This window comes from Pongo pygmaeus, chromosome 13 (assembly GCF_028885625.2).
Source record: "Pongo pygmaeus isolate AG05252 chromosome 13, NHGRI_mPonPyg2-v2.0_pri, whole genome shotgun sequence".
NCBI classification, from domain to species: Eukaryota; Metazoa; Chordata; class Mammalia; order Primates; family Hominidae; genus Pongo; species Pongo pygmaeus.
This window is the reverse complement of record NC_072386.2, coordinates 104,601,639-104,617,863: the sequence shown is the minus strand read 5'-3', so window position 1 is coordinate 104,617,863 and position 16,225 is coordinate 104,601,639. Positions and strand designations below refer to the sequence as shown.

The following is a 16,225-nucleotide window of genomic DNA, read 5'->3' as shown; positions in this document are numbered from 1 at the left end:
GTGTCACATCCCTGTTTGTAACCCTTCAATGGCTTCCTGGTTCCCTGAAGAATGAGTCTAGACTCCTTGATGTGCCCACCATAAGCTAGGTCCAGCCTCAAACTACCTCTCCATGCCACACTCATCTCCCCACCCTGGCCATCCTGACTCCTGTTTGCTTTGCCTGGAATACCCTCACCTCCTCCCCACCCCCACTGGCTCCTACAGGCCTCTGTACTCCCCCTAAAGGCCCTACACACTGCTGGGTTGTACTTATCCATCTCCCCAGCCACACTATGAGCTGGGAAGTGTCAGGGGCTGCATGGGGTTCCTCTGCCCTGGTGCCCAGCATGGAGACTGGCACAGAATAAGTGATTGCCCCATCCCCGCACATTCACAGACATCTCTGCTGTTCTCATAAGCCAGACCAGGAGAGGGTTAAACAATCATGCTGGCCTAGGATTAACTTTGGCATTAGAGAGGCAAGTGCCCCAGTGTTTTTACCAGATGCCTGGAAACCTGTTCTCAGGTCAGCTCAGAGACTCAATCCAGCCAGGTCGTCCCTAGAGCTGACTGAGACCTGTGCCGCTTCTTGGGCCCTGAGCTGAGCTGCTGGGGGTGGGAGTGGGGGGTATGTGGAGAGGGTGGGAAAAGCTTGGTCCTGTGCAGGCTAGCTCTGTGGCCTTGGTTGAGTCCTTCCTATCTGCTTAGGTATCCCCATCTGGGCACAAAGGAGGCTGGTCTTGGTGGTCCCACGGGTCCCTCTTGTGAGGACTGGTCAAGAGCAAGGGATCCTTAGACTCCAGAACCCCCTAGCTAGGGGTCCCCTAGCTTGGGAGAGACTTTCTCCACCGCAGGGGTGAGGAAGGGTAAATCTTTAACGAGCTAGCCCTGGGCAGCTGGAGTCTTTCCGGATGGATGGCTGCCTGGGATGGGGGATGGGGTGGGAATGCAAGATGTGTGTAGACAGTCCCAGTGTTGTGGAGAAGGGAGGGTATTGGCGGGGGGTAAATAAAGGCGACGCGGGCGGAGCTAACTCCGTGTGCAGAGCAGGACATGGAGGAACGCGGGTCACCCGACGGGTAAGCGGATCTTCAGAGAGGTTCGAGGAGTCCTGAACAGCCGCTAGATGCAGGTATGATAACTCGCATTGCTGCCCACAGGGATCTCGCGCGGAGCCTGGAGCAAGGGCCAGAGGGGCCGGAAACGCCCATCCAGGTGGTGCTCAGGTGGGTATAAGTTGGCTAGGAGGCACCTGGGGGAGGCAGGGATCGCTGAAGACATCAGGATGTACCATCTGCCCTTCTGTCGGACCCCAGGGTACGTCCCATGAGCGCGGCCGAGCTGCGTCGAGGGCAGCAGAGCGTGCTGCACTGCTCAGGGACCCGGACTCTGCAGGTGAGGAACCCCTCCCTCTATCTCCCCAATAAAAAATCCCGGGGACGCCAGGTCCCTTCCCCCAGACAACTTTGCCCTAGGCCCCGCCCTCCCCCGGAGTGGTCCTGTCTCAGGTGCCCCACCCTCCCCAGAGTGCCCCTCCCTTCCAGGATGCCCAGCCCTCAGCCAGGGTGCGCCGTGCCAACCCCTCCGAGTGCCCCGCCCCTTCTGAGTGCCCGCCCACCCAAGGTGCCCACCCTCCCCAGAATGCCCCGGCCCTACTGAGTGTCCCCCACCCACCCCAGGGTGCCCGCCCACCGAGTGCCTCACCGAGCGCCCTACCCTCCTCCAGGGTGCCCCGCCCTCCTCCAGAGTGCCCCGCCCTCCTCCACGGTGCCCCGCCCCCCTCCACGGTGCCCCGCCCCTCCAGGGTGCCCCGCCCTCCTCCAGAGTGCCCCGCTCCTCTGCCCCACCCGCGCCAGGTGAGCCCTCCAGGCGGGGGTCCAGAAGTGGCGTTCCGCTTCGGTGCGGTGCTAGACGCGGCGCGCACGCAGGAGGACGTGTTCCGGGCGTGCGGCGTGCGGCGCCTGGGGGAGCTGGCGCTGCGCGGGTGAGTGAAGCTTCGCCTCCGCTCCGCACCGGGCCTGGCGGGGCCCCGAAGCACCCCCAGCCCCCACCTCAGGTAGCCGCCCGAGTCCAGCCACGCCCTTGCCGCCCGCAGCTTCTCCTGCACTGTTTTCACCTTTGGCCAGACGGGCTCCGGGAAGACCTACACCCTGACTGGACCCCCTCCCCAGGTGGGCGAGCGCCGGCGGAGCCCCCGCGGGGCGGGGCGGGGCTGGGTGGGCTGGAAGCCCTGGGGAGCCGCAGGCGGCGCCGACTCCCAGAGGGAAGGGGCTGGGACGATGCCGCCTGACCCATTTGTTTGCAGACGAGGACGCTGAGGACCAAAGAGAAGGGATTTGCCCAATTTGGAGCATTTGGGCTTCAACTTTGGCCCCTTCCTAGCTCTCAGTTTTCTCATCTGTAAAATGGAAGTGACAGTACCGATTATGAATTAAATGAGCCATTGTTTGGAAACTTGGCACGTTTCCCGGCGCACGGTATCATACATGCGCTACAGAGGGTAGTTATTACTGTGGAGATGACGATGGCTCAGCTGGTTTTGCCCCCAGGGGGAGGGGGTGCCCGTACCCCCCAGCCTGGCTGGCATCATGCAGAGGACCTTCGCCTGGCTGTTAGACCGCGTGCAGCACCTGGGTGCTCCTGTCACCCTTCGCGCCTCTTATCTGGAGATCTACAATGAGCAGGTAAGGGAATGCGAGGAATAGAAAGACAGCCCATGAGGAAACGGAGCGCTTCTTTCCAGGGAGCCTGGATCAAAGGGCAGAAGGGGCGGTGGGGACTGTTGTCAGTAAGATCTGGGGGTGGGTGGACTCAGAAAGATCCTCTTCCCTCACTCTCCTCCCTCCCCTCCCAGGTTCGGGACTTGCTGAGCCTGGGGTCTCCCCGGCCCCTCCCTGTTCGCTGGAACAAGACTCGGGGCTTCTATGTGGAGCAGCTGCGGGTGGTGGAATTTGGGAGTCTGGAGGCCCTGATGGAACTTTTGCAAACTGGTGTGTGCTGACAGCGGGGAGTTTTGCGGGTAGGGGTGCCCATTCCTCAGTTGTTCACTGAGTGTGGACTTGGGGCCCAGACTGCAGCTGCAGCTTCAGAAATGACTCCTGGGGGAGGTGGGGAAGGACCAGTAAACTACAATTCAAAAGCATGGCCCAAGGGTACCCCCTCCCCCCACTGCCAACAAGGCCTGCTAATTCTGCCTTCCAAACTCCTTTCACAGCCTCTCCTCTGTAGCCCAGGGCCTCGGCCTCAGTCAGGCCTCATTCTTGCTCCCTGGTGGTCTCTGCACCTCAAGGCTCTCCCCTGCGCATCCATTCTCCTCTATGCTGCAAACCCCATCTCTCTTTGCCTCCAGACCCTCCACCCTTCCAGGGCCCTGAGGATCAAGGTCATACCTCTTAGCCTAGCCTAAAGGCCCTTTCAGCCTCATTCTTTTTTTAAAATCAAGTATTTATTGGGCACCCCTCCTTTGGCAGGCACTGGAGATGCTGACTGTGGATTCTGGCCCCAGCACTGTGCCACACCTCTCAGCTGATCTCGCTGCCTCAGTTTCTCCCCCTCCTTTCACGAAGCAGTGGGAGAGATGTTTATAAAATGCAGATCTGACTGTCATTCTTCTGCTCAGTTTTCTCTATCCTTCATCCACCCATCTGTGCTAGAGCGGGACCGAACATCCCATCGTTCCCTGAACAACACCCACTTTGTTGCCTCCCTGCCTTTGCATGAGGCTGGCCCCTCCGCCAGGATTCCTTTGCTCCTTTTTTCTTTGTTGATGATGACCTGTTCTTCCTACCAGGTCCAGTTCCTGATGTTTTTCCCTTCCAGGTCTCAGCCGTCGAAGGAGCTCAGCCCACACCCTGAACCAGGCCTCCAGCCGAAGCCATGCCCTGCTCACCCTTTACATCAGCCGTCAAACTGTGAGTGCTCCAGCCTGGGAAGGTGCTTACCCAGGGCCACCCGGCAAGGGTCTGTGTCTGGACATATAAACCAACTTGGGTGTGCATGGGGGGTAATAGTGGAAACCCTTGGTCCCATAACCTTGTGGCTTTGATGGGGACAGTCCCTCCCAAGTCCCCATGAAGCTCTGATCCCTCAGGCCCAGCAGATGCCTTCTGTGGACCCTGGGGAGCCCCCTGTTGGTGGGAAGCTGTGCTTTGTGGACCTGGCAGGCAGCGAGAAGGTAGCAGCCACGGGATCCCGTGGGGAGCTGATGCTTGAGGCTAACAGCATCAACCGAAGCCTGCTGGCCCTGGGTGAGACCTGGGGGCCACCGGTGTGATTTCCTGTCTCTCTTCTGTGCCTGGCTCACAGCTCTCCACAGCGGAAGATACCAGAGGAGTTGTAGTAAATAGAAGAGGGTTAAAGAGCTGCGATCCAGAAACCAGAGGCCCCATTCTGGCCCCAGCTCTGCTGTTGACTTCTCCCTTCGTAAAACACTGCTTATGAATGTATAAACTCTAAGGGTGTATAAAGTTCCATGCTAATTTGGGAAATAGAACCACTCAACTGCAGAAGATGAACCCTCAGAAACATTTGGCATGTCCCTTGTGCAGTTGGGAAGACTGAGGCCCAGTAAGGGGAAGGGACTTGAGCTTTCTCCCCGTCCCTACCCCAGGGTATCGGACCTGGAGATCCTCAGGGGCTGGGCCCTCAGTATTCCTCTGTGGCATGCATGCGAGATGCCCGCGAAACTCCTTTGTGTACAATCCATTTGTTAGAAGTTTCCTGCTGAGTGCCTGAGTACCAGGCACTTTGCTGGGCATTGAGGGTCAGGGTCTACAGGGCCTTCTCTGCCCTCGAAGAGTCCCGGTCTGGTGGTGGAGGCCGATCTGACTGAGTCATGAGATCATGTGGAAAGATGGGTTTTTAGGGCGACACAGGCCTGGGTGGAGAGCCCAGCTCTGCAGCGTCCCAGCCTGATGGCCCTGGGCAAGTGATGTAACCTTCCTAACTCTTGCTCTCCCTCCCCAGGTCACTGCATCTCCCTGCTGCTGGACCCACAGCGGAAGCAGAGCCACATCCCTTTCCGGGACAGCAAGCTCACCAAGTTGCTGGCAGACTCACTGGGAGGGCGCGGGGTCACCCTCATGGTACTTAAGCGGGGCCTGGCAGGGAAGGTTGGGTCTTGAGGAAGGGGCCCCCAGAGAGGAGCGCTCAGGGGGAGTGTACTCCCCAGGTGGCCTGCGTGTCCCCCTCAGCCCAGTGCCTTCCTGAGACTCTCAGCACCCTGCGATATGCAAGCCGAGCTCAGCGGGTCACCACCCGGCCGCAGGCCCCCAAGGTGAGTATAGGCAGGCACAAGCTGAGGGACAGGAGTGGAGATGCTCGGGGATCAGGCAGGAGTTGGATCCTGAGTCCCTTGATTGAAGTCTTGGACTGGGTCAAAGTTGGGATTAGAGTTGGAATCCTGGAAATGGTGTCATGGTTGTATAGGGTGGGGTCAGGGTCCCAGCCAGGGTCATGCCAGGTTTAGGGCAGGTCTAGGGTTGGAGTTTGAGTTGGGATATGATTCAGGGTCTAGCTCAGTTGGTATCATGGTTAAGTGGGAGTTGATGTGGGGCCTAATATGGGGTCTTGTTTGGAATCATTATCTGGCCCAAGGTTTGGACAGAACTGAGTTTGGGATTGGACTCACAGCTGAGTCCAGCTCAGAGTGGGGCCCTCCAGGACAGTCCAGTTAGGACAAGGTGCCCCCTCCAGGCAGATACAGCCTTGTGCCAAGATGCAAGGCTGATGAATGAAGCATGGGCTGGATTTTAGGCCCCAGTTACTTCCCACACCCGGAAGTTCTTGTGCAGTGCACGACTTACGCAACCATAAAGGTGGCTCTGGGCCTGTTTCCCTACAGTCTCCTGTGGCAAAGCAGCCCCAGCGTTTGGAGACAGAGATGCTGCAGCTCCAGGAGGAGAACCGTCGCCTGCAGTTCCAGCTGGACCAAATGGACTGCAAGGGTATGGGCTTCCTGGAGGCAGAGTAGGATGGGGATAGGGTCTGGGGCTCCTGTGGATCCACCACCTCCTGCTTCCCTGCAGCCTCAGGGCTCAGTGGGGCCCGGGTGGCCTGGACCCAGCGGAACCTGTACGAGATGCTACAGGAGTTCATGCTGGAGAATGAGAGGCTCAGGTAGGGCCCAGCCCACAGCCAGAGGGATGCTGCCCCCAACTCATCACTGCTAGGCTGCTTCTGCCAAGCTGCCTCCTCTCCCTCTCCCTGGCTCCCCTATGTCCCCACCTGCTTCCTGAGCTAGTGCTATGCTGCAATGAGGAGGAGTTGACTGATGCCCCACCCCAGCCCCATTTCCTACCCCTTCCGGGCTTGTGATCTCCCCTAGGAAAGAAAAGAGCCAGCTGCAGGATAGCCGAGACCTGGCCCGGAATGAGCAGCGCATCCTGGCCCAGCAGGTCCATGCACTAGAGAGGTAAGCAGAGCCACCAGCTTGGAGCCAGGCCTCCGGACAGAGGGCAGCTGGGAAAAGGGATGGCTTAATGAAATGCTTGAGGCTGGCCTCTGGATTCAGACCAACTAGGTTCAGTTTCCAGCTCTGCCACCGACTAGCTGTGTCACCTGGGGCAAGTCATTTAACTTCTCACTGCCTGGGTTTCCTTTTCTGTAAAACAGGAGTCATCATCGTGCCTACTTCTAGGCTTGTTTTAAAGATCAGAGAGAATGAGTTAACATGTAAAACCTTGAGAATGGGGCCCGGTACCTGGTACGGGATCCAGGAGTATTAGCTGGGAAGGGGATTTGAAAGCCAGCGTGGTGATAGGGTTGGAGGCTGCAGGCATAGACCCTACTGTTCTTTCTAGGCGGCTCCTCTCTGCCTGCTACCGTCACCAGCGGGGCCCTGACCTGACCCCACCGTGTCCCTGCTTGATGGCCCCAGCTCCCCCTTGCCACGTGAGTCTCACTGTCCAGCCTGGAGGGGTGACGAGTAGGGATGTCATGGAGTCTCTGACACACCCTTTTGCAGGCACTGCCTCCCCTCTACTCCTGCCCCTGCTGCCACATCTGCCCCCTGTGTCGAGTGCCCCTGGCCCACTGGGCCTGCCTGCCAAGGGAGCGCCACCTGCCCCAGGTAGGAAAGGCCATGGCGGGAGTCGGGGAAGGCTGGGAGAACTGGAGACCTTGATCCAGGAGTCATCAATCCAGAGCCCCAGGGATTCCAGGGCTGCAGGCTGGATCATGGGGAGTGAATGGCTGGCTTAGGACTCCCTCTGCCCGGGTTTGAAATAGCAGTTTGCCTCACCCTCCCTCCTCCCCACCCTGCCCTGTCAGGGCCAGGAATTCATTCTGTCATTCACTTATTCATTGACTCACATATCTACTCACTTACGGATTTACTGAACCGTACATTCACTCACTCCTTCAGTAACCCCCCAAGCTCCTTGCTTTATACCAACCTCTCTTCTGGGCTCTTTGAGGAGTCAGAAATAGACCAGACATGGTTCCTGCTCTCAGGAGGCTTCTAGTCTCAGGAGAAGACGGTAGAAGAACCACCTGCTGCACACAGAAGGCGACCAAGACCCCACCCCTTTATGCCATCCTGACATTCTTGGTACCTTGTGGGGTAGGCATGGTGGAGTGTCATGGCTAGCACCAGGTAGGTGGGACACAGAGAGGCAGGACTGAGGTCACCTAGAGTGGACTCTCATCTTTCCTACAGGTGTTGGACCCTGAGGCCTCAGGTGGCAGGTCCCCATCTGCCAGGCCCCCACCCTGGGCACCCCCATGCAGCCCTGGCTCTGCCGAGTGCCCAAGAGAGAGGTGGGTCCCTCCCTGGGGCACTGAGGTCGGAGAGGGGTGGTCTGGGAACTCAAAGGCTCACCTCCCGTCTCCCAACTCACCCTGGCCCAGGAGCCACAGTGACTGGACTCAGACCCGAGTCCTGGCAGAGATGTTGACGGAGGAGGAGGTGGTACCTTCTGCACCTCCCCTGCCCGTGAGGCCCCCGAAGACATCACCAGGGCTCAGAGGTGAAGAAGGGAGAGAGGGAGGGGCCCCTAATGTTCTCTGTGGTCTTGGGGTAGAACCCACCCTCTCCAGGCTTCAGTCTTATCTCTGAAATGGGGTGGGTGTTGAGAGGTGGCTTCTAAGATCTTTCTACTTCCCAGACTTGGAATTCTCTTTTTAGGAGCATCTGCATGCCCAGATGTATGTTGGAGCCCATGGTGTATGGTGGTGGGGTGGGGGGAAGGGTGGAGGGTACCTACCCCCTGAGGCTTCTCCAGAGAATGTTGGGACCCAGATGGACCTGGGTGGGGAAGGGCCCAGGAGAGGGCAGGCCTGGAGTCTCACTGCTCCTTAGGTGGGGCCGGGGTTCCAAACCTGGCCCAGAGACTGGAGGCCCTCAGAGACCAGATTGGCAGCTCCCTGCGACGTGGCCGCAGCCAGCCACCCTGCAGTGAGGGTGCACGGAGCCCAGGCCAAGTCCTCCCTCCCCGTTGAAGGCCAAGTGGGAACCCAGGAGACTGCTGTGTGACCTCAGACTGGGCTCCGCACTCTTGGGCTTCAGTCTGCCCATCTGCTGAATGGAGACAGCAGCTGCTACTCCACCTGCAGCTGGGCTAGGGGTGGGGACTTGGGGTGCTATTTAGGGGAGCAAGGTGATTCAGGAGAAACCAGGCAGCAGGGGATGAAATACATGAATAAAGAGAGGCATCAGCTCCAAGTCTGGTTGGTTCTATCCTCGGGTTGTCAGTCATTTCCCCGTGGGGAATTAGAGAGAGGAAGGGCTAGGACTCTTGGCACAGATGTGTGTCCCCTTCCAGTCTGGAATATCCCAAGCTCCCATCTCCTTTCATATATATATATATATATATTTTTTTTTTTTTTTTTGAGACAGAGTCTAGCTTTGTCACCAGGCTGGAGTGCAGTGATGCAATCTCAGCTCACTGCAACCTCCGCCTCCTGGGTTCAAGCGATTCTCCTGCCTCAGCCGCCCAAGTAGCTGGGATTACAGTCATGTGCCACCACGCCCAGCTAATTTTTGTATTTTTTTTTTTTTTTAGTAGAGATGGGGTTTCACTATGTTACCTAGGATGGTCTTGATCTCCTGACCTCGTGATCCACCTGCCTCGGCCTCCCAAAGTGCTGGGATTCTAGGCGTGAGCCAGCCTCCTTTCACGTATTATACAAGTTTTGATTAAGCAACTGCTATATGCCATTGGGTAGGCGGGGGGGAATTGAATGGCAAGCATCTCCATGAAGGAGGCATGAGGGAAACTGATTTGGCCTGGAGCACAGGGAGATGGGTGGTCAAGGGGCTCACTCTGTGTCACTATGGGTCCTGGTGCTGGTGGGGATCAGGGGGCCTGGCTTCTGGTGCCACAGATCTGTGCTGGGACTCTGGGCAAGCCCTGTTCCCTCTCTGGACCACTCTGGTTTTCAGTCAATTAAGTGGGGGACACAGTTTCCTTCCCACTGAGTTCTAGTGAGGGTCAAGGCTGTGAACAATATCTGATTCATGGCATAAGTACCCAGTAAAATGCTGTATTAGTCTGTTCTCAGCACTGCTGTAAAGAACTACCTGAGACTGGGTCATTTATGAAGAAAAGTGGTTTGACTCACAGCTCTGCAGGCTGTACAGGAAGCATGACTGGGAGGCCTCAGGAAACTTACAATCATGGCAGAAGGGCAAAGGGGAAGCAAGCACATCTTACCATGGCGGAGCAGGAGAGAGAGAGAATGAAGGGAGAAGTGCTACACACTTTCAAACAACCAGATCTCGTGAAAACTCACTACCATAAGAACAGTAAGGGGGAAATCTGCCCCCATGATCCAATCACCTCCCACCAGGTCCCTCCCCCAATATTAGAGATTATAATTCAACATGAGATTTGGGTGGGGACACAGAGCCAAACCATATCAGATACAGTGGGTCTGTGGTTATGGAGAAGTCCAGTATGACATGAGGAATTACGGGAAGGAGAGAGAGGGCCCATTATAGAAAGAGCTATGAGGCTAACCTAACTCTTCACTTATAGTTAGGGAAACAGACCCACATGGTTCATTCATTTGTTCATTCATTCATTCAACAAACAACACTGATGGCTGGGTGCCTGTAATCCCAACACTTGGGGAGGCCAAGGTTGGAGGATTGCTTGAGCCCGGGAGTTTGGGACCAGGCTGGACAACATAGTAAGACCCTGTCTCTACAAAAAATAAAAAATTAGCTGGGCATGGCGGCACACACCTATAGTCCCAGCTACTCAGGGGGCTGAGGCAGATCACTTGAAAACAAGTGGCTGAGACTGCAGTGAGCCATGATCACTGCACTCCAGCCTTGAAAAACAACAAAGCAAAAACACCACTGGCATCAACTGCAAATCAAGCTATAAGGTGACAATTAAGACAAGGGCCAAGGTGGCTTTTCCAGGGAGCGCCGAGTCTGGTGGAGGACAGACAGGCATTTACAACCTCACATGGGCTGGGGGAAGCCCAAGGGACTGTGGAGGCACAAAGGAAGGTCACTTGATCAGTGATCATTGACGGGGTCAGGGAAGGTTTCCCAAGGAGGCCATGACTAAGGCTTGTAGGAGGGTAGACAGCATTGGGTTCAAGGGAAGGTGGAGGGGCTGTGGACGCAAAGGCTACAGACCCCTGAGGTTCCAAAGCTTGTCAGGGCCAGGAAGTGCAGGGCCATCCGGGCCACAGCCAGAGTCTGGGCTTGTGCCAAGGGCAAAGGGGAGCCATGGAAGGGTCTTAAGGCATCACCAGCCTAGATTTGTATTTAGGTCACGCTGGCCACCCGTGGGAGGTGGCCTGACTGGCAAGGATAAGCTGGAGGTGGGGGACTATAAAGAGACCAGCACAGAGGAGATGAGACACCTCAGCCAGTAGTACCTGAGCTGGGCCTCGGGCTGGGCATCCCCTCAGACCGGGCATCCCCTCAGACCCACGCCCTGGACTTGGGCAAGGTCCGGGCAGGCCAGCCTTAGCCACAGGCTTGGAGAGCCCTTGGGAGGCAGCAGGCTGAGGCCAGAGGGCCAGCCAGGGAGCAGCTGGGGTTGCTGGAGGGAGGTCACAGCCATCATCTGGAACAGAACTCAGACTGGCCACTGTGCTTCTCAGACCTGGCCTGAGGAAATCAGGATCCCTTTACCCCACCACACTCCCCGGTGCAGGACTAAGCAAGGAAAGACTCAGTGCTCTCCTACCCATCATTCTGGAAACTGGCTTTGGGAATGTGCCCCCTTTTTCCCAGCGGAGTGAGGACCCAAAGATAAGCGCAAGGTGTCTCAAGGATGCTTGAGTGTGCTGTGTGACTTGGGGCAGACTGCTGGGCCTCTCTGGGTCTCCCCCACTGCAGGCCCTTGGCTCCTGAGTCTATGCAGGGCTGGTCCCTGAAGCTGGGACTGGTGGGGTCCATTTGGGTTGGAGCCCCCATGGCCAGGAATTGTTAGACCACACTTGTGACTGGACATTAGAGGTTTTCAACAGTGGTGGCTTCCTGGAAGGCCAGAATCTGTGGAGGCAGAGCCCAGGGACAGAAGGTGACAGCCAGATACCACAGGCGGCCGGACCAGGCAGAGCAGGCTGTGGTTAAGCCACAGACGGAGCCACCCAAGCTCAAACCCCTGAGTGATCCTGGGCTAGTGACTCAACTGCTCTGAGCCCAAGTCACTTATACCCAGAATGAACACAGTAACAGTACCCCCTTACAAAACTGTCTTGGAATGAAATTCCCTGACACGTGGAAAGAGTGAAGCACGTAGCTTTGCCAGTTGCAGACAGTTTTGCCAAAAGCAGCCTTTAGTCAACATGACAATTTGATGGAATTGACAATCAGGTTAAAAAAAATTCATTCAATATATATTGATCAGAACCATTTAGAACAGAGCCTGGCATGTGGTTAGTGCTAAATACATGCTGGTTGTCGTTACTATTATTATTACTCATGGATGCTTTCAGTGCAAACATTCTATGAGAACCTGCTTTCTATGGGCTAGCACTGAATAAAGCATAGGACTTTTACCCTCATGGAACACAGACAATAAACAAGAAAGAGGGCAAAATACGTGGCATGTCAGATGGTGATAAATGCTATGGAGTAAAATAGAGCAGGAGAGTAGAGCTCTGTTAGGGCAGGGATGCAGTCCTAAGCAGGGAGTTCTGTTGGAGATAATGTTTATACAGAGACCTGAACAGGGAGGTTGAGCCTGTTGAGTGCCCTAAAGCCTTTATTTTCTAATATTGGTAATTTCAATGCCATGTTAGCTTGGGTGGCTCTGCAGGTTCCTGCCTGGGCTCCTCCCCATTCCCCAGAACTCTTATCTCACTGCATTGTGGGCTTGCTTGCTGGGAGGTCCTCAGCCCCAGGCAGGGGAGGCCCTGGCACTAAGCGTGAGAGTGTGAGAGCTTTCGTTAATCGACTTGGGAGGATGGAGCGGGACCACCCAGGGGGACCCTGGCCTCACTGGTTCATTCATGTTTGGACGATTCCCGCTGGAGCCAGCCACGATTTTCCAGTTTCCTGGTTCCAGTTCACACTCCAGCTCGGCAAAACCCTTTTCCAGAGAGAGTCGTAGGACTCAAGGAGACTGGCCTTCACTACCCTTGTCTCATAAGTCATGCATCCATCTCTCAGTCAGTGACATAGTTTGGCTGTGTCCCCACCCAAATCTCATCTTGAATTGTAGCTCCCATAATTCCTATGTATTGTGGGAGGGACCTGGTGGGAGGTAATTGAATCATGGGGCTGGGGTTTTCCCCGTGTTGTTCTCGTGATAGTGAATAAGTCTCACAAGATCTAATGGTTTTATAAAGGGCAGTTTCCTTGCACATGCTCTCTTGCCTGTCACCACATAAGACGGGCCTTTGCTCCTCATTCACCTTTTGCCATGATGGTGAGACCTCCCCAGCCATGAGGAACTGTGAGTCCATTAAACCTCTTTTTCTTTATAAATCACTCAGTCCTGGGTATGTCTTTATTAGCAGCATGAGAACAGACTAATACAGTCAGCATCCTCCCTCTAGAACTGCCATAATTCTAGGATCCCTAAACCCTGGGGGAATTCCAAAGGATCCCAGTAATGTATCAAGACCCTTCAAATTCATTTGGTACTTACCGAGAACTTGTGGACTCAGAAGGACACTTCTGGAGCCCTGCAAGCTACAGGCCTTCTGCAGATTTCTGGAACTTGGGGGCAGTTCTCTAGACCCCGAAACATGGTAGTAGTTCTCAAGAACTGTCAAAAGAAGGTCTCTGCTACTTCGGAACATTAGAATTGGGGGAAGCTCTTGGAAATCCTGAGACACTATAGGAATTTTCCAAGATTCCAAACCCCTAGAAGATCTTTCTGAAATTTTAAAACACTGTAGACAAGTCGGGAGGGATTCTCTGGAATCTTTGGCTTAGCGGGGATGTAGTGGGGAAAGGACATTTACCAGAGTTCTGAAGGCCACCCGTGGGTTTCTAGAGTGCTGGCTGCCCAGATCCTTGGTTGAGTTTTCCAGATCCTTGGGGATCCCAACTCTCAGTCCCCTCTCATTGCACGATGAGGAGCATGGCAGAAAGCATTGCAGTTGGATGGCACAAGCTTCCAGAAGAGCACTCCTGTGGACACTTGTACTTAAAAGGCTGTGAGGCCTTGTCTGGGGGGCCAACTCCCAGATAGACCCCAAAACTTGGAGTCATTATGAGAGTTGGTGAAGACCCTCTTGCCAAGAACATCCTGTTGCTTCAGCGATACCAGCCTTCTCTCAGCATCCCAAATGGGCCTGCTTTCCCTCCCTCAAGGTCTTTCTTCTCTTTGCCTAATGACACATTTGCTCCAAATTCATATTCATTTCCAGCCCCTTTCTGATAGGATTCAGCCCCTTCATGGCATATTCTGTGTCCTCTTCAATGTCCTTTTTCCATTTCTATCTTCTTGTTTAGCGTCCAGCGACTCATCTTCCTTTATTTTAGGCAAACAAGCATGGCAGGGCAGGTTGGGCAAGTAGGCGTGGTCTTGTTATGAACCACAGACTGGAAGCTACTGGAACTTGTAGATGGGTTAGTGCTGGGGTTGGAGACCATGACTGGAATCTGGAGACCTGGGTTCAAAGCCTGCCTTGACACAGACCTCCTGCGTATGTCAGACAAGTCCCTGGCTATCACTGGCATCTACACGGGCTGGCAAAGAAGACCTTTGAGAGGACTTTTTTGAAAGTTGGGCAGATGTGTCTTTCTCAAGAACCCTCATCCAGTGTATGGCTCTCCTGATTGTCACATGTTTACCAAGCCCCTACTTGGAGGCCAGGCCGCCTCTGCTGGATACAAGTGGCACCAGCCTGACCCTGGGCCACTGCCCTCTTCTCAAGAAGCTTCCAACCAAATGGGGGAAAGGACAAGCAAAGCAACAATCAGGAGGCAAAGGGATAAATAATAGCAAAAGTTTATCTGGTGCCAGGCACGGCTCCCAGCGCTTGCCATGTGTTAACTCGCTCATTTCTCACAACTCTGAGAAGTAGGTACTGTCAGTATTGTCAAGTTGCAGTGAGGAAACCAGGGCAGGAAGGGGCTCAGAACTTGCCCAAGGTCACGCAGCCAGTAGGTGGCAGAAGCGGGATTTGAACCTGGCTGGCCTCAACCACCATGCCAGGTGCCACCCAGTGGGACCACAGAGGAAAGACAGGTAGAGGATCAGCTTCTGTCCAACTTAGGAACCCCTGAGGATAGTTGGGGTGCCTTCCTAGAGACATTGTTCTCCACAAAAGCCCGGCACAAGCCAGCAAGGCCAGACCACGCAGAGGCACTTTGACCAAGCAGAGGAAGGGACTTTCTCAACCTCCCCGCCAGTGGTGGATCCTTCACCACCCCAACACCAAAGGGATTCTTTAAAAACTACCCAGTGCCTGACCTGGAATCTAGACAATTAGAAGTGCAGCCCTGCAGCCCAGCCTTTCTCCATGGGGCAGGGCCCTGGGTGGAGGCAGGACATTTCCGTGGTCTCCAGGCTACAGAACTTTGGGCAAACCCTCTCCCTTTCTCACCCTCTATCTGCCCAACATACCAGCTGTGGGAGGCTGGGCAAAGAGTGAATCTCTTTGAACCCCAGTTTCCTCCTCTGTAAAGTGGGGATAAAATTGGTTTACCCCATGAGGAGTCAATACATGCTCACAGGGGATGATGTGAGAACTAGAAGTGAATTCGTATAAACTGTTCAGAACAGAGCCTGGCACATGGTTAGTGCTAAATAAATGCTAGTTGTTATTGCTGTTATTATTACTAATGGATGCTTTCAGCACAAACATTCTATCATTACTTGCGGGGGAGGAATTGTGTCAACTTCTGGACTCTCAGTATTACAGACTCATGAACTTGTTGACATCCAGCTTGGCTGGCTCCTTCCTCCAGGGAGACCCTTCCTAACACAGATTCTTCCAGGGAAAGAAGTGGAAAGAAGGACTCTGTCGCCCAAGGGCAAGAGCCAGGGAAGAGTTCTCACTGCCCTTCCAAGGCAACTGATTCAGAGAAATCCATTTGTCTTCACTGAAGAAAGGCCGGTGGGAATTTCCAGAGAGCTCAGCTTGCCTCGTGGTTTCAGGAAAGAGCAATTTTAGTCTTTCCAGAGATGCTGAGTTGCATCAACTCGGTCAGCCAGGAGTTGGGGCAGGTCCCTGGAGGTCCTGCTTCAATGGACAATAAGATTGGCCTACAACAAGCAGGAATATGCCTGTGTCCCCTCCCTGGACACAGACAAGGCCTTTGGAAGTTTATTCTTTGGTAACCCTTTCCTCAGGGGTGCAAAAGGAGCTAGATCCTGGGCCACAAGCTCTGTCCCCAGGGCGCTCTGATCTCAAAGACACTCTGAGCTCCAAAGATTATAAGGGCAGGAGTGCTTCTCTAGGCTAAGCCACCCACTCCTGCAATCAGGAACCTCGACTGACAACATCTAAGGGCACCCCGACCCAGGGCCAACGTTTATTATTGACTAAGCTCTCTCCAAGGAGCAAGGACATGACATGCTTCTCATCATCTAATTCTCATACACCCCTATGAACTCTTATTAACCCCATTTAACAGAAGAGAAAGAAAGGTGAAGTCACTTAGCTAAGATCAAACAGGCAGGAAAGGGTTGCAGTCATGACTGGAACCCAGGTCTGTCTGGATATAAAGTTCAGCAGCTTAATCATCACAGCATGCCGGACAATGCCTTGGGGGTACTCCAGGCCATAATACACAGACAAACTCAAATTTGATGACTCAAGGACAAGCCACCACAGAGCAAGGGGTCTTTGCTTTATAAATTTTGCCGTTGAGAAC

The 16,225-nt window shown here is 54.7% G+C and overlaps 1 protein-coding gene across 1 annotated transcript; it reads left to right on the top strand.

The window, feature by feature from the left end:
- Nucleotides 1-933: 933 nt before the first annotated feature.
- KIF12 (kinesin family member 12) lies at nt 934-8,751 on the top strand. Its single transcript, XM_054502117.2, has 19 exons — nt 934-1,061; nt 1,143-1,208; nt 1,299-1,377; nt 1,839-1,966; nt 2,078-2,153; nt 2,532-2,666; nt 2,837-2,972; nt 3,802-3,893; nt 4,073-4,229; nt 4,948-5,066; nt 5,153-5,257; nt 5,825-5,927; nt 6,009-6,099; nt 6,308-6,394; nt 6,783-6,873; nt 6,947-7,051; nt 7,640-7,740; nt 7,831-7,949; nt 8,282-8,751. Exons 1-19 carry the CDS (start codon nt 1,036-1,038, stop codon nt 8,419-8,421), a joined length of 1,956 nt encoding a protein of 651 aa, XP_054358092.1. The 5' UTR covers nt 934-1,035; the 3' UTR covers nt 8,422-8,751.
- The last annotated feature ends 7,474 nt before the right edge of the window (nt 8,752-16,225 follow it).